Source organism: Myotis yumanensis, unplaced genomic scaffold (genome assembly GCF_028538775.1).
Source record: "Myotis yumanensis isolate MYYU_CA2020_CCGP unplaced genomic scaffold, mMyoYum1.0.hap1 SCAF_2, whole genome shotgun sequence".
In the NCBI taxonomy this organism is placed as follows: Eukaryota; Metazoa; Chordata; class Mammalia; order Chiroptera; family Vespertilionidae; genus Myotis; species Myotis yumanensis.
The window spans coordinates 114,283,624-114,301,544 of NW_027223753.1; the positions used below are offsets into that span (position 1 = coordinate 114,283,624).

General features: G+C 40.9%; 1 protein-coding gene across 1 annotated transcript in view; it reads left to right on the plus strand.

The window, feature by feature from the left end:
- Nucleotides 1-14,279, plus strand: part of SELENOT (selenoprotein T) — a 29,812-nt gene extending 15,533 nt beyond the window's left edge. The window contains exons 2-6 of the mRNA XM_070405971.1: nucleotides 2,990-3,100; nucleotides 3,618-3,744; nucleotides 8,592-8,679; nucleotides 11,523-11,676; nucleotides 13,544-14,279. Coding sequence (XP_070262072.1) covers nucleotides 2,990-3,100; nucleotides 3,618-3,744; nucleotides 8,592-8,679; nucleotides 11,523-11,647 — 451 coding nt within the window. The 3' untranslated portion in view covers nucleotides 11,648-11,676; nucleotides 13,544-14,279. The remainder of the gene's footprint in view (nucleotides 1-2,989; nucleotides 3,101-3,617; nucleotides 3,745-8,591; nucleotides 8,680-11,522; nucleotides 11,677-13,543) is intronic.
- Nucleotides 14,280-17,921: the final 3,642 nt, after the last annotated feature.

The following is a 17,921-nucleotide window of genomic DNA, read 5'->3' on the forward strand; positions in this document are numbered from 1 at the left end:
CATTTCCCTTGTATTTAGTGATATTGAGCACTTTTTCATGTACACGTTGACCGTTTATTCAAGTCCTTTGTCCATTTTTTTTTAATCCTCACTTTGAAGTTATGTTTTATTTATTTGAGAGAGAGAAAGAGAGAGAACGAGAAAGAAACATTGGTATAAGAGAAAACATTGATCAGTTGCCCCCGGTATGCACCTGATCAGTATTGAACCCGAAACTTAGGTATGTGCCCTGATTGGGAATCAAAGCCACAACCTTTTGGTGTACAGGACGACACTCCAACCAACTGAGCCACCCGACCAGGGCCTTTTTCCTAATTTCTTGGTTATTGAGTTGTATGATCCTCATATATTTTGGCTGTTTACCTCTTATCAGATAATTTGAAAATATTTTCTCCTATTCTGTAGGTTGCCATTTCATTTTGTTGATGGATTCCTTTGCTGTGCAGAAGCTTTTTAGTTTGACATAGGCCCACTTGTTTATTTTGCTTTTGATGCCTTTGCTTTGGTGTCAAATCCAAATAATAATTGCTAGGAGTGTTGTCAAGGAGCTTTCCCTCCTATGTTTACTTTTTTTTTTTTTTTTAAATATATTTTATTGATTTTTCACAGAGAGGAAGGGAGAGAGACAGAGAGCCAGAAACATCGATGAGAGAGAAACATCGACCAGCTGCCTCCTGCACATCTCCTACTGGGGATGTGCCCGCAACCCAGGACATGCCCTTGACCGGAATCGAACCTGGGACCTTTCAGTCCGCAGGCCGACGCTCTATCCACTGAGCCAAACCGGTCCTGGCCCTATGTTTTCTTTTAAGAATTTTATGGTTTCAGGTCTACAATTCATTTTGAATTGATTTTTGTGTATGATGTAAGGTAGTGATCCAGTTTAATTCTTTGCATGCAGCTAGCTGTCCAGTTTTCTCAACACCATTATTTGAAGAGACTGTCCTTTTCCCCATTGTATGTTCTTGGCTTCTTTGTTTTAAATTAATTGACCATATATGGGTTTATTTGTTGGCTCTCTATTCTGTCTCCGTTGATCTGTGTGTCTGTTTTTGTTTTTTTGTTAATCCTCACCTCAGGATATTTTTCCATTGGTTTTTAGAGAGAGTGGAAGGGAGGAGGAGAGACAGAGAGAAACATCGGTGTGAGAGAGACACATCAATTGGTTACCTCTCGCATGCACCCTGACCAAGGCCAGGGATCGAGCCTGCAACTGAGATACATGCACTGGATCAGAATAGAACCCGGGACCCTTCAGTCCGTGGGCCAGTGCTCTATCCACAGAGCCAAACTGGCTAGAGCTGTGTGTTTTTATGCAAATGCCATACTGTGTGTTTTTTTGTTTTTTTGTTTTTTTTTTAAATATATTTTATTGATTTTTTACAGAGAGGAAGGGAGAGGGAGAGAGAGTTAGAAACATCAGTCAGCTGTCTCTTGCACACCCCCTACTGGGGATGTGCCTGCAACCAAGGTACATGCCCTTGACGGGAATCGAACCCGGGACCCTTCAGTCCGCAGGCCGACGCTCTATCCACTGAGCCAAACCTGTTAGGGCTGTGTTTTTTTTTGTTGTTTTTTTTTTTTTTAATTTTTTTAACTTTGAGAGTACATTTATTAAAGCTGGGAACAGTGAAACAAGGAAGGGCTTAGGGCAGAAGAAGCAAGAGGAGAGAGCCTAGGTGGGACTGCTTTGGCTCACTGAGAAATAAAAGTCACAGTGAAAAGAAGTGAGCCAAGGCAGGACTGCTGTCATCTCATTGAAAAAGCAGAGAAAAGGCAGCCTTGGAGACAAGTTCAGGGGGTTAGCTTGGGAGGAGCTGCCAAGGAGCTGCTCCTGCCCATTGCTCTTGGTTGCAAGTCTCTTGGGGACCCTTAGAATTTAGGAGATGCACACCTGTGAGGGAAGAAGAGGGGGAAGGGCAAGGTGCAGGGGTCCATCCAGGAGGGAGAACACACCAATATCATACTGTTTTGATTACTATGGCTTTGTTATATAATTTGAAATCAGGAAGTACGATGCCTCCAGCTTTGTTCTTCTTTTTGAAGATTGGGCTATTTGGGGTCTTTTGTAGTTTCATTAAAATTTTAGGATTGTTAAAATGCCATTGGAATTTTGGTAGGGATTGCATTGAATCTGTAGATGGCTTTGAGTAGTGTGGGCATTTAAACAATATTAATTCTTCTGACCCATGAACATGAGAAATTTTTTTATTTGTGTCTTCAATCCTTTGATCAGTATACTTTTTTCCCCTCTTACATATGCACTGGTGGCATACTTCCTCTTTTCTTGTTGGGGGCAGCATATATCATATCCCTAATCTAGTAGTTCAGAGATTTTAATGAAGATGATTGGGTACTGTTGACTTAATTTCTGGAGTAATGATATGGATTACTATCATATTGTTGAAAATTATCTTCCCAATCTTTGTTTTTCTTCACAAAGTGGAATCAAATTTTAAAGTCAGAAGGGATCTAAAAGTTATTTAAGTTCCTCTTATTGTGATTAAGCAGGTATGTTTGCCCTGTTAGTGGCAGAAGGGGAATAAGAATCAGTTTCATGTCTCGTGCCTTGGTATTTTTTTAAGCTTCGTGTGCCCCATTTTTGAAATTCCCTATTTCAGATGAATAAGAGTTGTTTTTATTTCAGTGTTTATGTAGTCATTGATTTTTTTTAAAAGCCAAATTGATATCAGAGCTCAAAATGCACTGACATATGTGAGTAGGTATTTGCTGTTGATCAAGAGTAACCCAAATCTCTAAAGTGTAATATACTAACGGAAGGGTTTACTTGAGGGTGAGCTAACTTAAATATGTGAAGTTTGTGGGGAAAAACCCCTCTATACCCATTATCCAGCATCAATCATTATTAATTTGTGACTGTTTCTGAGAAACATTTTTAATCTTGGTAATTTTAGGCTTTGTCCAACTGCAAAAGCAATTTAGGCATATTTTAAACCACTTAACAGGAAGCACTTTTGTTTTTCTGCAGTGTTTCCTGAGGTTATAGGCGGGTGTTTGAGGAGTACATGCGGGTTATTAGCCAGCGGTACCCAGACATCCGCATTGAAGGAGAGAATTACCTCCCTCAACCAATATATAGGTAAGTAAATTTTAGTGACTTAGGAGGAAAAGAATTTGATTTTATAAACTTTTGTGAATTGGTTCAATTAAATTTATTGGTTATTATCATTTCTTAGTTTGTTGTAACAATGCACAGAGAACACGGTCATAAAAAGCAAATTTAGAATTTTTCTGTGGAAAAGAGAAGAGGAGAAGCATTTGCTAGATGGCAATTTTTCAAAAGATGTGTTTTTCTGTAATTGTTATTGTGGAGATAGACCACGAACTCCCAAATTTTTATAGTCAATGGCATAAAATTCTGTACTGTTAAAATAATAGTATATGTAATTTTATAAGTTAATTTTTGATTGATTTAAAATATATAACATTTTTATTTTAAAACTGGTCAATAAACTAGTCACTATTTTTTTCACTACTTATAATAACTTTTAGATTTGGTGTCTAGAAAATGTCTGTACATATACATTTGAGTTAATGAAATTTTGAAGTAAATGAGAATTTGCAGCTTCTGATGAATTTTTCTTTTCTCTTGATAGACACATAGCATCTTTCCTGTCAATCTTCAAACTAGTTTTAATAGGCTTAATAATTGTTGGCAAGGATCCTTTTGCTTTCTTTGGCATGCAAGCTCCTAGCATCTGGCAATGGGGCCAAGAAAATAAGGTATGTAACTTAATAGCTTTGACAACTGTAAGTTTTTAGGTTGTCAGTGAATATGTTTAATGAGTTTTCCTTTTTTTTTTAAGTACTTATTGCTGATTAACCTGTTTACATATATTTTTTCAATTTAAACCACTTTTTATCTCTGGGCAAGGCACTTAACCTCTTTTGGCTTTAGTTTTCATATTTATGTAAGAATGATTAAATTTTTTTATTATTTGAAGGATAGGGAAGTATTACTTTAGTAGAAACTGGACACAGTAATTTAAAACCTGATTTTGATTGTATAACTAGGCTAATCATATCCAGCAAAATATAATATATACATAACATATATATAAAAGCCAGTGACAGAAACGCCGTAATGACTGGAACAACTGGTCACTAAGACACCCACTGCGGTCAGTGAACCAGCCCGATCGGGGAGTGGGGCCGGTCGGCCAACCTCCTGCGGCCCCTCCCCCAAGCCGGCCCCGCCCCTGATTGGCCTCTCCCACCCTGATGGCGTAGCGGCCGGCCAACCCCCGGTGGCCCTTTCTCCTGGCCAGCCCTGCCCCTGATGGGCCCCCACCACCCCAGTCGGCTCCACCCCTGATTTCCCCCTACCTCAATAGGGGGTGGAGCCGGCCGGCCAACCTCCTGCAGCCTCTCCCCCTGCCCGGCCCTGCCCCCAATGGGCCCCCACCACCCCCGGTTGGCCCTCGGCCCCTCCCTCCAGCCAGCTCCGCCCCTGATAGACCCCCCCCACACCAATCGGGAGTGGGGCCTGCCGGCCAACCACCTGTGGCCCCTCCCCCAGGCTGCTGGCTCACCATCAGCCCCCACCACCCCAATCAGCCCATGGCCCCTCCCCCCAGCCAGTTCCACCCCAATTGGCCTGCCCACACCAATCGGGTGGGGCCAACCTCCCATGGCCCCTCCCCCAGCTGCTGACCACCCCATTGGCCCCCCCACCTCAATTGGGGTTGGGGCCTGCCGGCCAGTTGCCCTCAACCCCTTCCCCCAGCCAGCCGGGCCCTGATCGGGCCCTGATTGGGGCGGCCGGCCGGCCATCCTCCCACCGTCTCCTCCTCCTGACAGGCCTGGCCCCAATCAACCCCTATTGGGGTCAGGGCGGCCGACCCCACCCATGCATGAATTCGTGCACTGGGCCTCTAGAACTATATAATAAAAGCCTAATGTGCTAAGTGTCTGGTCTACTGGTTGGCTGTTCAACCAATCAAAGCATAATATGCTAATGATATGCTGCTCAACTGCTCGCTATGACGTGCACTGACCACCAGGGGCAGACAGTCAACTGGTTGACCAGTTGCTATGAAGTGCACTGACCACCACGGGCAGGCACTATGGCCCGTAGGTTAGCTTGCTGCTGGGGTCCGGCCGATTGGGACTGAGCGAGACGGGCCGGACATGCCCTGGAGCACACTTATGGTCTCTCCCCAGCTGGCCAACCTCCCATGTTTCTCCCCGACCCTGATTGTGCATCAGTGGGGTCCCTTGGCCTGGCCTGCACCCTCTTGCAGTCTGGGACCCCTCAGGGGATGCTGGAGATCTGGTTTTGGCCCAATCCTGCAGGCCAGGCCGAGGGACTCCACTGGTGCACGAATTCGTGTACTGGGCCTCTAGTATATACATAATGTATGCCTTTTATACCTACTGATATGGGTATTAATGATTTTTTAAAAATATATTTTAGCCCTAGCTGGTGGCTCACTGGATAGAGCGTTGGCCTGGGGACTGAAGGGTCCCAGGTTCGATTCCAGTCAAGGGCATGTACCTTGGTTGCAGGCACATCCCCAGTAGGGGGTGTGCAGGAGGCAGCTGATTGATGCTTCTCTCTCATCGATGTTTCTAACTCTCTATCCCTCTCCCTTCCTCTCTGTAAAAAATCAATAAAATATATTTTTAAAAAAAAGTAAAAATATATATTATTGATTTTTTACAGAGAGGAAGGGAGAGGGATAGAGAGCTAGAAACATCGATTCAGCTGCCTCCTGCACACTTCCTACTGGGGATGTGCCCCCAACCAAGGTACATGCTCTTGACTGGAACTGAACCTGGGACCATTCAGTACGCAGGCCAACGCTCTATCCACTGAGCCATACCAGTTAGACCATTAATGATTTTATTCATGTTAAAAACAGGATTTTACTGAATTGTTCTTATCAAAACATACACACATACTTTGTTATTATTTGTCCTTTGATTCTTCTGTTCATGGGGAATCTGTTTAGCAAATTACCTGAAACAATCAATATATGCATAAGACTTTGTGCTATTTCTTTTTTTCTTTGTAGGGTCCTGCCGCAGCATACATTCTCTGCAGATCTCTTTCCATCTGTTTTATTTAAACTCTTATTTTCTGGAGGGTCTACCTTTCTGCTGTAAGAAATGGGACTAAGTTTTATTTTTCTCTTGATGAGATTGCACAAGTTTCCTTCTAAGAAGCATTATCCTTTTGGAGTCCTATGTGGTCTTGTTCTTTACTTCTAGACTGAGACTACCTTTAGCTGATTCCTGCTGTACTTTTTTTTTCTTAGGGAACCTCAGGTGCTACCTCTGCCCTGTTACTAATAAAACATTGATTCTCATAGGATTAAGAATTAGAGGTTAAGTACTTCTTGATAAAATTTTATTATGTTTATTCTGTTGATTTCAAAAGCTCTTCAGTACATTTTACTTCTATAGACATCTACTGTGGAAGATGAATGTACTTGACAGCTGTAGCTTACATTACACTTCTTGTGTGTTCTTCCCCTGGACTTCTATTTCCAAATGCTAGGGTAACTTCTATGAAATCAAAGCGCACCTAGCTAAAGGGGTAGGTGGGCAGGGAAAACTCTTTCTCACCTGCTATGGACATTTTGAATTATTATTCTGAAACACCTTTCTGTGAATTGACATCCTCACTCTCATCCTTCTTTTAGTCAGGTGATTTTGTTAAATTAAAACCTCTCTGTCCATCAGGGAGCTTCTTGTATCTTTTGGAAGGGTAAAGATTTGCTTTCAAAGGCGAATGAACATTATTTAATACTAGAGGCACGGTGCACGAATTTGTGCATGGGTGGGGTCCCTCTGCCTGGCCAGCGATTGGGGCCGATCGGGATGTCTCACCCAGTCCCGATTGGGGCCTATTGGGGTTGGCTATTTGGGGGTGGAGAGGGACTGCAGGAGGTTGTCCGGGGCGGGGGGAGTGGCCGCGGCAGGTTGGCCGGCCGGGAGGGAGGGGCTGCGGGAGGCTGGCTGGCTGGGGGGAGGGGCCATGGGAGGTTGGCTGTGGGAGTTCACTGACCACCAGGGGGCAGCTCCTGTGTTGAGCGTCTGTCCCCTGGTGGTCAGTGTGTGTTAAAGCAACTGTCGACCGGTTGTTCCAGTCATTCGGTCGTAGCGGTCGCTTAGGCTTTTATATATATAGATGCCTGTGCTTTCTTATCTACTTTTTTCTTAGTTTGTCTTTTGGGTTCATGGACCCAATTTAAACGTGTGTGTGTGTGTGTGTGTGTGTGTGTGTGTGTTTCCATCACACCAATTATCGGACATCAGCAGGGTGTCTGAGAATTCAACTCAATTCTTACACTTATCTACCTAGGATAACATCAGATTCCACAGGTTAAGAATTCAGTCCAACAAGACACATGTCCTGCCCCCCCCCCCCCCCCCCCCCCCCCCCACACACACACACATATACACACTATGGTATTCAGATGCTAGTTGCAAGCCCAGGTTGATACCTGTGCTTCTGATCAACTGGCTACAGAGTGGAGGTTCCCACAGCCACCTCCATGGGTTTGTTTAATTTGCTTGAGTGGCTCACAGAGCTCAAGAGAAACATTTTACTTACTAGATTAGTAGCTTATTGTAAAAGGATATCTCAGAAACAACCAGATGGAAGAAATGCATAGGGCAAGATATGTGGGAAGGGAGCATCCATGCCCTCTCCAGGTGTACCATTCTCCTTGCATCTTTTTCCTTTTGCATCTTTACATAAAGGTTCACCAACCTGGAAGCTCTTCAATCTGAGTCCTTTTGGGTTTTTGTGGAGACTTCATTACATAAGCGTGATTAATTAAATCATTGACAAGTAACAACTAATTTGGCCTTCCATTCCTCTTTTTTTCCCTGAAAGGGAAATGTCCAATGCTCTAATCACCTGGCTGGCTTTCCTCTTTCTTGGCAATCAGCTCCATCCTTAGGTACTGATCAAAAATCAATTAATTAACATAACAAATGACACCTTTCCCATTCCCATTACCCTGGAAATTCCAAGGGTTTTTAGATGCTGTGTGCTATAACCTGGGAGGAAGACCAAATACATATTTCACAATTTTACTTAAAATGATTTGTTTGGAACATGGGCATGTTGTATTGAAAACATGGAGTTGCTGATTGTTGCATGAGTAGTCTGTTGTGAATTCATTCAATATATTATAAAAATGATAAAATGAACCCTTCTTACACTGGTATTCTTTTGTTAAGCTTACTAAGGCTATTAAGAGATCTCTAGAAATTCTGCCTCTACATTAATATATATATATAATATATATATATATATATACATATATATATGTATGTGTATGTGTATAAATACATATATACATATATATATGTATGTGTATGTGTATATATATATATCATATATAAGTTCTTTAGCATGTATGGAGCTGTGAATTAATATTGCACTTTTCCTTTTTTGTGTGTATATAGGACTTATGGGATATCGCATTAGTAGTCTGTATAGAAACTTTTAAAGTAGAATTAAAAATAGCAATTACCAAAAATAAGGATACTACTTAAAGGTTACTGTGTCTTAAATTGTCATGCCTATTGTACTTAATTATATTTTCTTTTAGGTCTATGCATGTATGATGGTTTTCTTCTTGAGCAACATGATTGAGAACCAGTGTATGTCAACAGGTGCATTTGAAATAACTTTGAATGGTGAGTTCTGAATAGTTTGCATTCTGTGATAAATTTTAGGTGATTTATAGTGAGCATCAGGCTTTTCTAGTTCTCATAGTATGCTAAATTATCTCTTTGTTTTTGTTTGTTTTTTTAAAAAATTATCTCTTTATATGGGCCTCATCTACTATCATGGCATTAAAATTACATCTGGCCCGGCCAGCATGGCTCAGTGGATTGAGTGTCATCCCATGCACCAAGAGTCTCTGGTTTGATTCCCAGTCAGGGCACGTGCCTGGGATGTGGGCTCGATTCCCAGAAGGGGGTATGCAGGAGGCAGCCTATTGATGTTTCTATCTTCTCTATCTCTCCCTTCCTCTCTCTCTAAAAAAAAAAATCAATAAAAACATATGTAAAAAATAACATCTTTGTGATGATCCCTGAATGTATAGCTCTATAGAGTTCTAGATCTTTCATCTAGATCAGTGATGGCGAACCTTTGACACACGTGTCAGAGGTGACACGTGAACTCATTTTTTTGGTTGATTTTTCTTTGTTAAATGGCATTTAAATATATAAAATAAATATCAAAAATATAAATCTTTGTTTTACTATGGTTGCAGATATCAAAAAGTTTCTATATGTGACATGGCACCAGAGTTAAGTTAGGGTTTTTCAAAATGCTGACACGCCAAGCTCAAAAGGTTCGCCATCACTGATCTAGATGCTAACCCAGAATCTTAAACTTCTATTCCCAAACTCTTGATTACTTCTGCTTCCTGTAATTCCTGTATATTCCAATTTGTTCTTTCCCAGGCATTTCTCATTTATTTAATGGCACCATTATCATTTTATCCAATTGCCCATGTCAGAAACCTAGGGGGAAAATCACTTTGCCCTTACTCTCAGTACCCTAATGGATTACCAAGACTTCTCAGTTCCACCTTTTACATGTCTCAAAAATCAGTCCCCGTCCTTAGGTCCTCCATCTCTTCATCTTCATTGGCACCACTCTAGTCTAAGCCACAATTACCTTATTCCCCTCTAATACATTCTCTAAACCAGAGGTTAGCAAATATGGCCTATATTTCAAGGTAACAATAGTTTTTATACATTCTAATTGTTTAAAAATATCACAGGAATATTTATGATACACAGAAATTATATGAAATTCAAATTAGTATTATACCTAAAGTTTTGAGTTTCATCAATGAAAAACATTAGAAATTTAAATTTATCTCTGTAGTTATATAAGTACCTATATAATATCCTTGATTTTGCCTCTTGATCCATAAAGCTGAAAATATTTACTATCTGGTTCCTTATAGAAAAACTAGAGGCTCCGGTGCATGAAATTCATGCACTGGAGGAATGGGGGTTCCTTGGCAGACATCCCTCTCGCAGTCCTGGACGCCTTGCTCCTTAGCACTGCTGCGGAGATGGGAGAGGGTCCCTCCACTGCCATTGCACTCGCCAGCCGTGAGCCCGGCTTCTAGCTGAGTGGCGCTCCCCCTGTGGGAGTGCACTCATCACTAGGGGGCAGCTCCTGCATTGAGCGTCTGTCCCCTGGGAGTCAGTGTGCATCATAGCCACTGGTCATTCCACCTTAATGGTGGCTTAGGCTTTTATTATATAGATTGGCTGACACCTCCAAATAGGGTGATTTTAAAAAATGCACATTTCATCTTCTTGCTTCACTGCCTCAAATTCATTAACTGTCTTTACTTTGTTCTCAAGATAAAGACCAGAACATTTAACATGGATGGCAAAAAGGCCCTGTATGATGTAGCCTAGGGATCAGCAAACCAAGACTTTGTGGACAATATCCTATGCTGCATGTTTTGTAAACAAAGTCTTATTGGAACACAGTCATGCCCATTCATATATGTATGCTTTCAGGCCACCAGGAGAGTTGAGTAGCTGTGACAGATTGTATACCTTTTCGTACTGAAAATGCTTACTATCTGTCCCTTTGCAATTTGTTGATCCCTGGTTTAGTTCCTGCCTACCTCTCCAGCCTCCCTTATACTACTCTTCTATATTTCAGCTGTCACTTTTTTTTTTTTTATCCTCACCTGAGGATATTTTTTCCATTGGTTTCCAGACAGAGTGGAAGGGAAGGAGGAGGGGGAGAGAGAGAAACATCGATATGAGAGAGACACATCAATTGGCTACCTCCAGCATGTGCCCCCACCGTGGCTAGAGAACCTGCAACTGAGATACACACCCTTGACTTGAATTGAACCCACAACACTTTGGTCCTCAGGCTGATGCTCTAACCACTGGATACAACTGGCCAGGGCTCAGCTCTCACTTTTAATTATAATCTCTCCTTTTAATAATAGTAGGTGCACCCTAGCCAGGTTGGCTCAGTGGATAGGATGTCAGCCTGTGTACCAAAGGGTTCTGGGTTCGATTTGGTCAAGGGCATGTATCTTGGTTGCAGGCTCCTCCCTGGCCCGGGCCCAGGTTGGAGCTCATGCAGGAGGCAACCAATCGATGTGTTTTTCTCACATCGATGTTTCTCTCTCTCTTTTCCTCTCTCTTCCACTCTCCCTAAAAATCAGTGGAAAAAATATCCTCGGGTGAAGATTAACCAAACAAACAAACAAAGTAAGTGTAATGGCTCCTTTCCAGCCTCTCAGGTCTCCCTCTCATAGCATCTTCTAGTTTTAATTCTTAGTACACAATTGTGATTTTGTAGCTATTTGTATAGTTTTTTCAATTCTCCTAGAATGTAAATTCCTTAAGAGCAAGAAGCCTAATTCTTTTGCTCACTTTTTTATTCCCAGCTGTGTACATAGACAATAAATATTTGTGGAGTGAATGTTTATTACAGAATCATCTTTAATTTTGAGGGCTGGTACCATTTATTTTTATAGATGTACCTGTATGGTCTAAGCTGGAATCTGGTCATCTTCCATCCATGCAACAGCTTGTTCAAATTCTTGACAATGAAATGAAGCTCAATGTCCATATGGATTCAATCCCACATCATCGATCATAGCCCCACCTATCAGCACTGAAAACTCTTTTGTAAGTAGTTTAAAAGTATAAGAATTATGTATAGATATCAGTTTACTCACATCAGGAATCAGTAAGATACTAGATATTACATATATTATCACTTAGGTTTTCAACTTGGGATTTAACAGATGGATGTTTTCTTCATTAAAATTTAGAAGAGATCAAGTAAGATTGTATTAAGTTATCTTCAAGGCTTAATAATTGAGCTTATAATATTATTTTTTTGACTATGAACTTCTAATGGCCAGAATTGATATATTATACTATTTGCTTATATACATACTAGAGTCCCGGTGCATGATGTCCACAGGTGGGGTCCCTTAGGCCTGGCCGGCAATCAGGTTCTATCCGGGCTGTCTCGCCCAGTCCTGACTGGGGCCAGGCCAGCTGGGGCCTGCTGGCTGCTGGACCTGGGGGAAGGGAGGGACGGGGTGAGGGACCGCAGGAGGTTTGCTGGCCAGGGGGAGCGGCCGGAGGAGGTTGACTGGCTGTGGGAGGCCGGCTGTGGGAATGCACTGACCACCAGGGGGCAACTCCTGCATTGAACCGCTGTCCCCTAGTGGTCAGTGTGCGTCATAGAGACTGGTCGACCAGTCATTTGCTCGGAACAATCACTTAGGCTTATATATATATATACTAGAGGCCTGGTGCACAAAAATTTGTGCACTCGGGGCGAGGGGTCCCTCAGCCAGGCCTGTGCCCTCTTGCAGTCTGGGACCCCTCGGGAGATGACCACCTGCTGGCTTAGGCCTGCTCCCCGGGGGATTGGGCCTAAGATGGCAATCAGACATCCCTCTGGCAGCCCGGCAGCCCTCGGGGGATGCCCACTTGCCAGCGGGGAGCAGACCTTAGCACTGCTGAGGAGGCAGGAGGGGCTCCCACCACCACTGCTGTACTGGCAGCCATCAGCCTGGCTTGTGGCTGAGCAGAGCTCCCCCCTGTGAGAGCGCATTGACCACCAGAGGGCAGCTCCTGCATTGAGTGTCTGCCCCTTGGTGGTCAGTGTGTGTCATAGTGACCAGTGATTCCCAGTCGCTCTGCTGTTAGGGTCAGTTTGCATATTACCCTTTTACTATATAGGATAGAGGCCTGGTGCATGGGTGGGGGCCGGCTGGCTTGCCCTGAAGGGTGTCCCGGATCAGGGTGGGGGTCCCGCTTGGGTGCCTGGCCAGCCTGGATGACGGGCTGATGGCTGTTTGCAGCTGGTCATACCCCCTTCAGTGTGGGGGTCCCCACTGGGGTGCCTGGCCTGTCTGGGTGAGGGCCTGAGGGCCATTTTCCAGCTGGCGGGCGACTGAAGCTCCCAGCCTCTCCTTTTTTTCTTTTCTTTTTTTTTATTCTGGGATATATTTACCTGCTATAGCTGTCACTGGAGTTGAGAGCCGGCTCCAGCTCTGAGGCATGGCTGGCTGAAAGCAGGTATCTGGGTTTATTTAGCTTCTATAATTGCAACTTTGTTGCTTAAAGTGTAGCTTACAGCTGGCCGAGGCAGGCAGGGAACCTGGCTTCCTCCATCACTGGAGCAAGCAAGCCTCCTGTTCGCTTCAGCTGCGTGGCTGCCAGCCGCCATCTTTGTTGGCAGTTAATTTGCATATCCTGCTGATTAGCCAATGGGAAGCGTAGCGGAGGTATGGTTAATTACCATGTTTGTCTATTATTAGATAGGATTGATTCTCTCTCTACCTTCAAATAACTAGTTCCTAAGAGTATAAAAATTCTTTTAGCATGCTCTAGAGAATTTATAAGCAAATATGTGTGAATGTGGAGAGGTGTTAACTTTTGCTTAGCAGAGATGTTCTCGGTTCTTTTCTGATAAAGGAGTTGATCTTATGAGTGAAGTTTGAAATAAAATATTCTTTTTCTATGTGTCTTTCAGACATTACGGGATTTTTGCAAGAGCAGCGTGACTGACATTATGAAGGCCTGTACTGAAGACAGCAAGCTGTTAGTACAGACCAGATGTTTCTTAGCAGGCTCGTTGTACCTCTTGGAAAACCTCAATGAAAGACAGTTTTTAGTGCTGGCACATTTTCGAATTCTGCACATTCGTGGAGTGCAATAATACTGTATAGTAATTTTTCTCCTCCCAATCCACTGAGTTAATAGTTTTCTAAAAATGTAAACATTACTACTTGTACCATTTTTCCTTAGTCATATTTGAAAAAATTGCAAAATGAGTTAGAATTTGATTTTTTTTCAAGGATGTCTGTTAAATCTGTTGTGATTTTATATGAATTTTCCTTTTTTATTGTTTAGAATTGATCTTTTTGGGAATAAGCTGAAGTTCTCCCTTTATAAGAGTTTATCAGACATCTCTAATTTGGTTATGTCCTACTTATAGGTTTCAAAATACTGCAGATTTTGAACAGCAAATTCTACAAAATTATGGGGGGAGATCCTATATGCAAAATTCTCTAACAGTTTGTGTGTGTGTATATGTGTGCACATGTGTGTGAATACCAGAGAAATGACTAAAAGACCAACCGCTTTTAAAATTCTGTTATAGTTCAAGTGTCTTGCCTTGACCAATCTAATGAATTGATTAACTGGGCCTTTATACTGAACTCAATAAAAAATAAGCAGATATAAGTTAAATAAAAACTTTGAATTTATTGCCCAGCGTACCTGTTAACATTATATTTAACCGTCGTCTGTCTAAATTTTTGTTTTTGACTTACAGATAATTTCATTAGGGATACACTTTAGATTCACAACAAATAATAGATCATTTACCATTTTTAGGGTAATTGAAACTCATCTCACTAAAGAAAGTTTCGTTGAACTTCTTTACAACATTAATATTAGACGGATGGAGATCACTTGTCTAATTTAACTTGCCTAACATCAGAATTTTATTATATTTGAGGGACAAAATTGAAAATTTTTTTATTCAGTGAGTTTAATATCTTTTCAGAGTTCTAAAAAGATTGTAAGAGTAATTTAGCAGAAGTAGGACCATGATGTAGAGAAAAGGTCATATAGCTACAGTCATAACATACTTCAGCCTCCATATAGGAATAAAAGTGTTAGTGGAAGTAAAGGGATTTATGGAAAAGTTTGGAGATAATTCAATATTGGGTCCATCAAACAAACACTTAGCACAACTGTATACTTTGTCATTGAATATTTGTTGAATGCATGTCTGGTAATGATCATGATGTGACAGCCTCGAGGTGGAACATGGTGATAGGAAGTTAACCTGCAGAAAATTGATTAAAATGGCTTATTATCCTTTTCATTAGACTGCAGACTGTTAACCGAATTTCATACAATTTAAACTGGGGAGTTACAGATTTTTATTATTCAGGTGTAATAACATTTTGTTATTTTCAACTAGGGCTAAAACCTTAACTTGATTTGTACCAGCTCAAACTTCCTATCTTCTGCAAGTTGAACACATTGTTGAGTGTGTCCAGGGTCTTTCTTCAGCTGATGGACATTCCACTAGTGACAGTTAATCTTTTGGTATTTAGACTTTTCAACCTGGAGCCTTGGAAATGTTCCCATGTTCTGTATCTGGCAGGTCAATCATGAAGAAACAAGATTTGATTCTAACTTTTTCCATGTTTGCCCTGGGTAGATAAATTGTCTTTTAGAGAATAGCTTTAGGTAGTTTACACTATGATAAAACTCAGCTATTTTGTTGATATTCATCTCAATATTGTTGTTTTATCTTTGGCCATATTTAAATCTAGGATTTAATGGGGTTTAGTGAAAATGGAAAGAATGAATATAAAAAGACAAATTTAAGGGAAAAGGGAAAGTTTAAATGAAGATATTTATAATATAGTTTTATTCCTAACATTTCAGAATTTATTGCTTGCAAATAAGTGTGGCTCTGTAGTTTATAAATGTCTATGTACTATATTAATAAGAAGACCATAGAACCTGACAGCACGTTTGCTAATGTCATTGGGCGTTTTTACCACAGTTACTATTGTGGCAGAAATTATTAGATTAATAAAAAAGTTGGCAAAACATGGCTTTATACCTCAGTATCAAGATGTGCAAGACAAATATGTTTTCAGAATATACATGTGGTATTTACTTATGGCATTAACATCAACAACAGCAGTTGATCAGCCTTTACCACTATCAAAATAAAACAGGATCCTAATGGTAATTCTTACTTTGAATGTTTTTAGTTGGGATTTTGTTGGCATTTTATCATTGTCATAATTTTAAATTTAGATTTAAAAATAGCCTACAGAATTTTAAAGCATGATTTGATATTTAATTTTAAAGCTTTTAAAAAAATCTTGTGAGAGAAATGTGAGGGATTGTAAAGTTTGGGGCTCACCTCTCAAACATTGTGAAAATAAACTTTTATTAAGCTCATGTGAAAGGAACCCATCTGTTGTGTAATTAAATCTATGCTAGAGCACTTTATATGTTAACTGTATTTGGAAAACTTTATGTTGTAAAAATTTGTGTCCTCAAATAATGTTTACTTTATAGTGACTTTTTTTGTTTGTTTTGTTTTTGTTAATCCTCACCCGAGGATATTTTTTCCATTGATTTTTTTTTTTTTAGGAAGAGTGAAAGAGAGGGGAAGACGAGAGAAATATCAATGTGAGAGAAACGCATTGATTGGTTGTCTCCTGCACAAGCCCCGACCAGGGCCTGGGCTGAGGAGGGGCCTGCAACCAAGGTATGTGCCCTTGACTGGAATCAAACCTAGGACCCATTGGTCCGCAGGCTGACTGTCCACTGAGCCAAACCGGCTAGGGCTATAATGACTTCTTAAACCAACCAGTGCTAACCCAAAGTCTGGCACTCAACTCCTACCACTCTTGGATCTTAAACTACTTCTTGAGTCTGCAGTCCACTGTGCTTCAGTGTTGCTGAGCTATCAGTTCTGGTGGCTTCTGTGCTGGGGGTGGAGCAAAAAGGAGCCATTGCTCATCTTTACCCCCACCCTCCACAATTCCTGAGAAAGTCATGCTATCATCTCTAACTCTGGAGAGAGATAAAGTGAGGGTGTTTTCCTCTAGACTGGTGTAGACAATTTAACAGTTCTAGAAGATAGAACAAAGTTCAGATATTTTTTAAAATTTAAGCTGAGGTTTTTTCTTCACAGTCCCTGGCTCCCTTTTCTCTTGGCTGCTGAGAAGGAAATAGAAATAGATCTAGCTCTGAACAGGATCCCGAAGAAAAATATAAACTGGTCTCACCTACTGTGGGATGAGTCTAATGTCACCCACTCTCAATCAAGACTTATGGGATGTCTTCTGTTGCCTAGGTTAAGCAGGAACAAGATAAGGAAACAATGTGGTAACTGTAAGTATACTCCAGCAAGCAGTGGGTTTAAAAATTGAGTGTGCCTAAAAATCATTGGTACAAATCCCTGGATCCCATCCTTAGAGATGCTGATTCAGTTGGTCTGAAATGGGACCCGATAATTTGCATTTCAATCAAGCTTCCTAATAATGTAGATGGTCTCAGTCTGTGGTCCACACTGAGGAGCACTGTACCACAGAGAATACCAGACTTAGGACTCACCTGGAAGAAAATGTAGTTCACGGGACAGAAGGGAATTTTGTGCATTTGCTTCATGTTTATAGAATAACTTACGAACAAGAATTCAATAAAATTGGAACTCAAAAGAGAGAATGGGATGAGAGGAAGAGTGTTTCTTTTTTAAATGTATTTTTAAAATTTTCAATTACAGTTGACATTCTATATTATTTGATTTCAGGTAAGATTTTTTTAATTTTTATTTATTGGGTGACACTGGTTCATAACGTTATATAGGTTTCAGGTGTATAATTCTATAATACATCATCTGTATATTGTGTGTGCACCACCCCAAGCTAAGTCTCCTTCCATCACAGATTATGTTTCTAAGGAAACAAGTTGAGGACTTCATTGTCCCAATTAATTATGTGACATGTTTTTTAACCTTTGGTTAGTATTTTGGATCTTTTTGGATGGATGTTTTAAAAAGAAATGTTAAGTCTTTGAGTAAAATAACTGGTGTGGATTGCTATATTTTTCTAGAGTAAAACAGGCAACGTGTTTGCATTTTGCTTATATTTTATAATGATAACTGATCTTTACATTCACATAAAACAAATCTTTAAATTTTTAATAGTTTAAGTAGATAAACTGCATACTTCTTATTTTATTGTAGTAACCATGATAGAGCTCCAAATTACTAGGGAAAGCCAATCTGAGCTTAATTACTACACCGCCCCCCCCTTCCCACACACACACACAAAGGATTTATTGATTCATGTCACTGAAAAATCCAA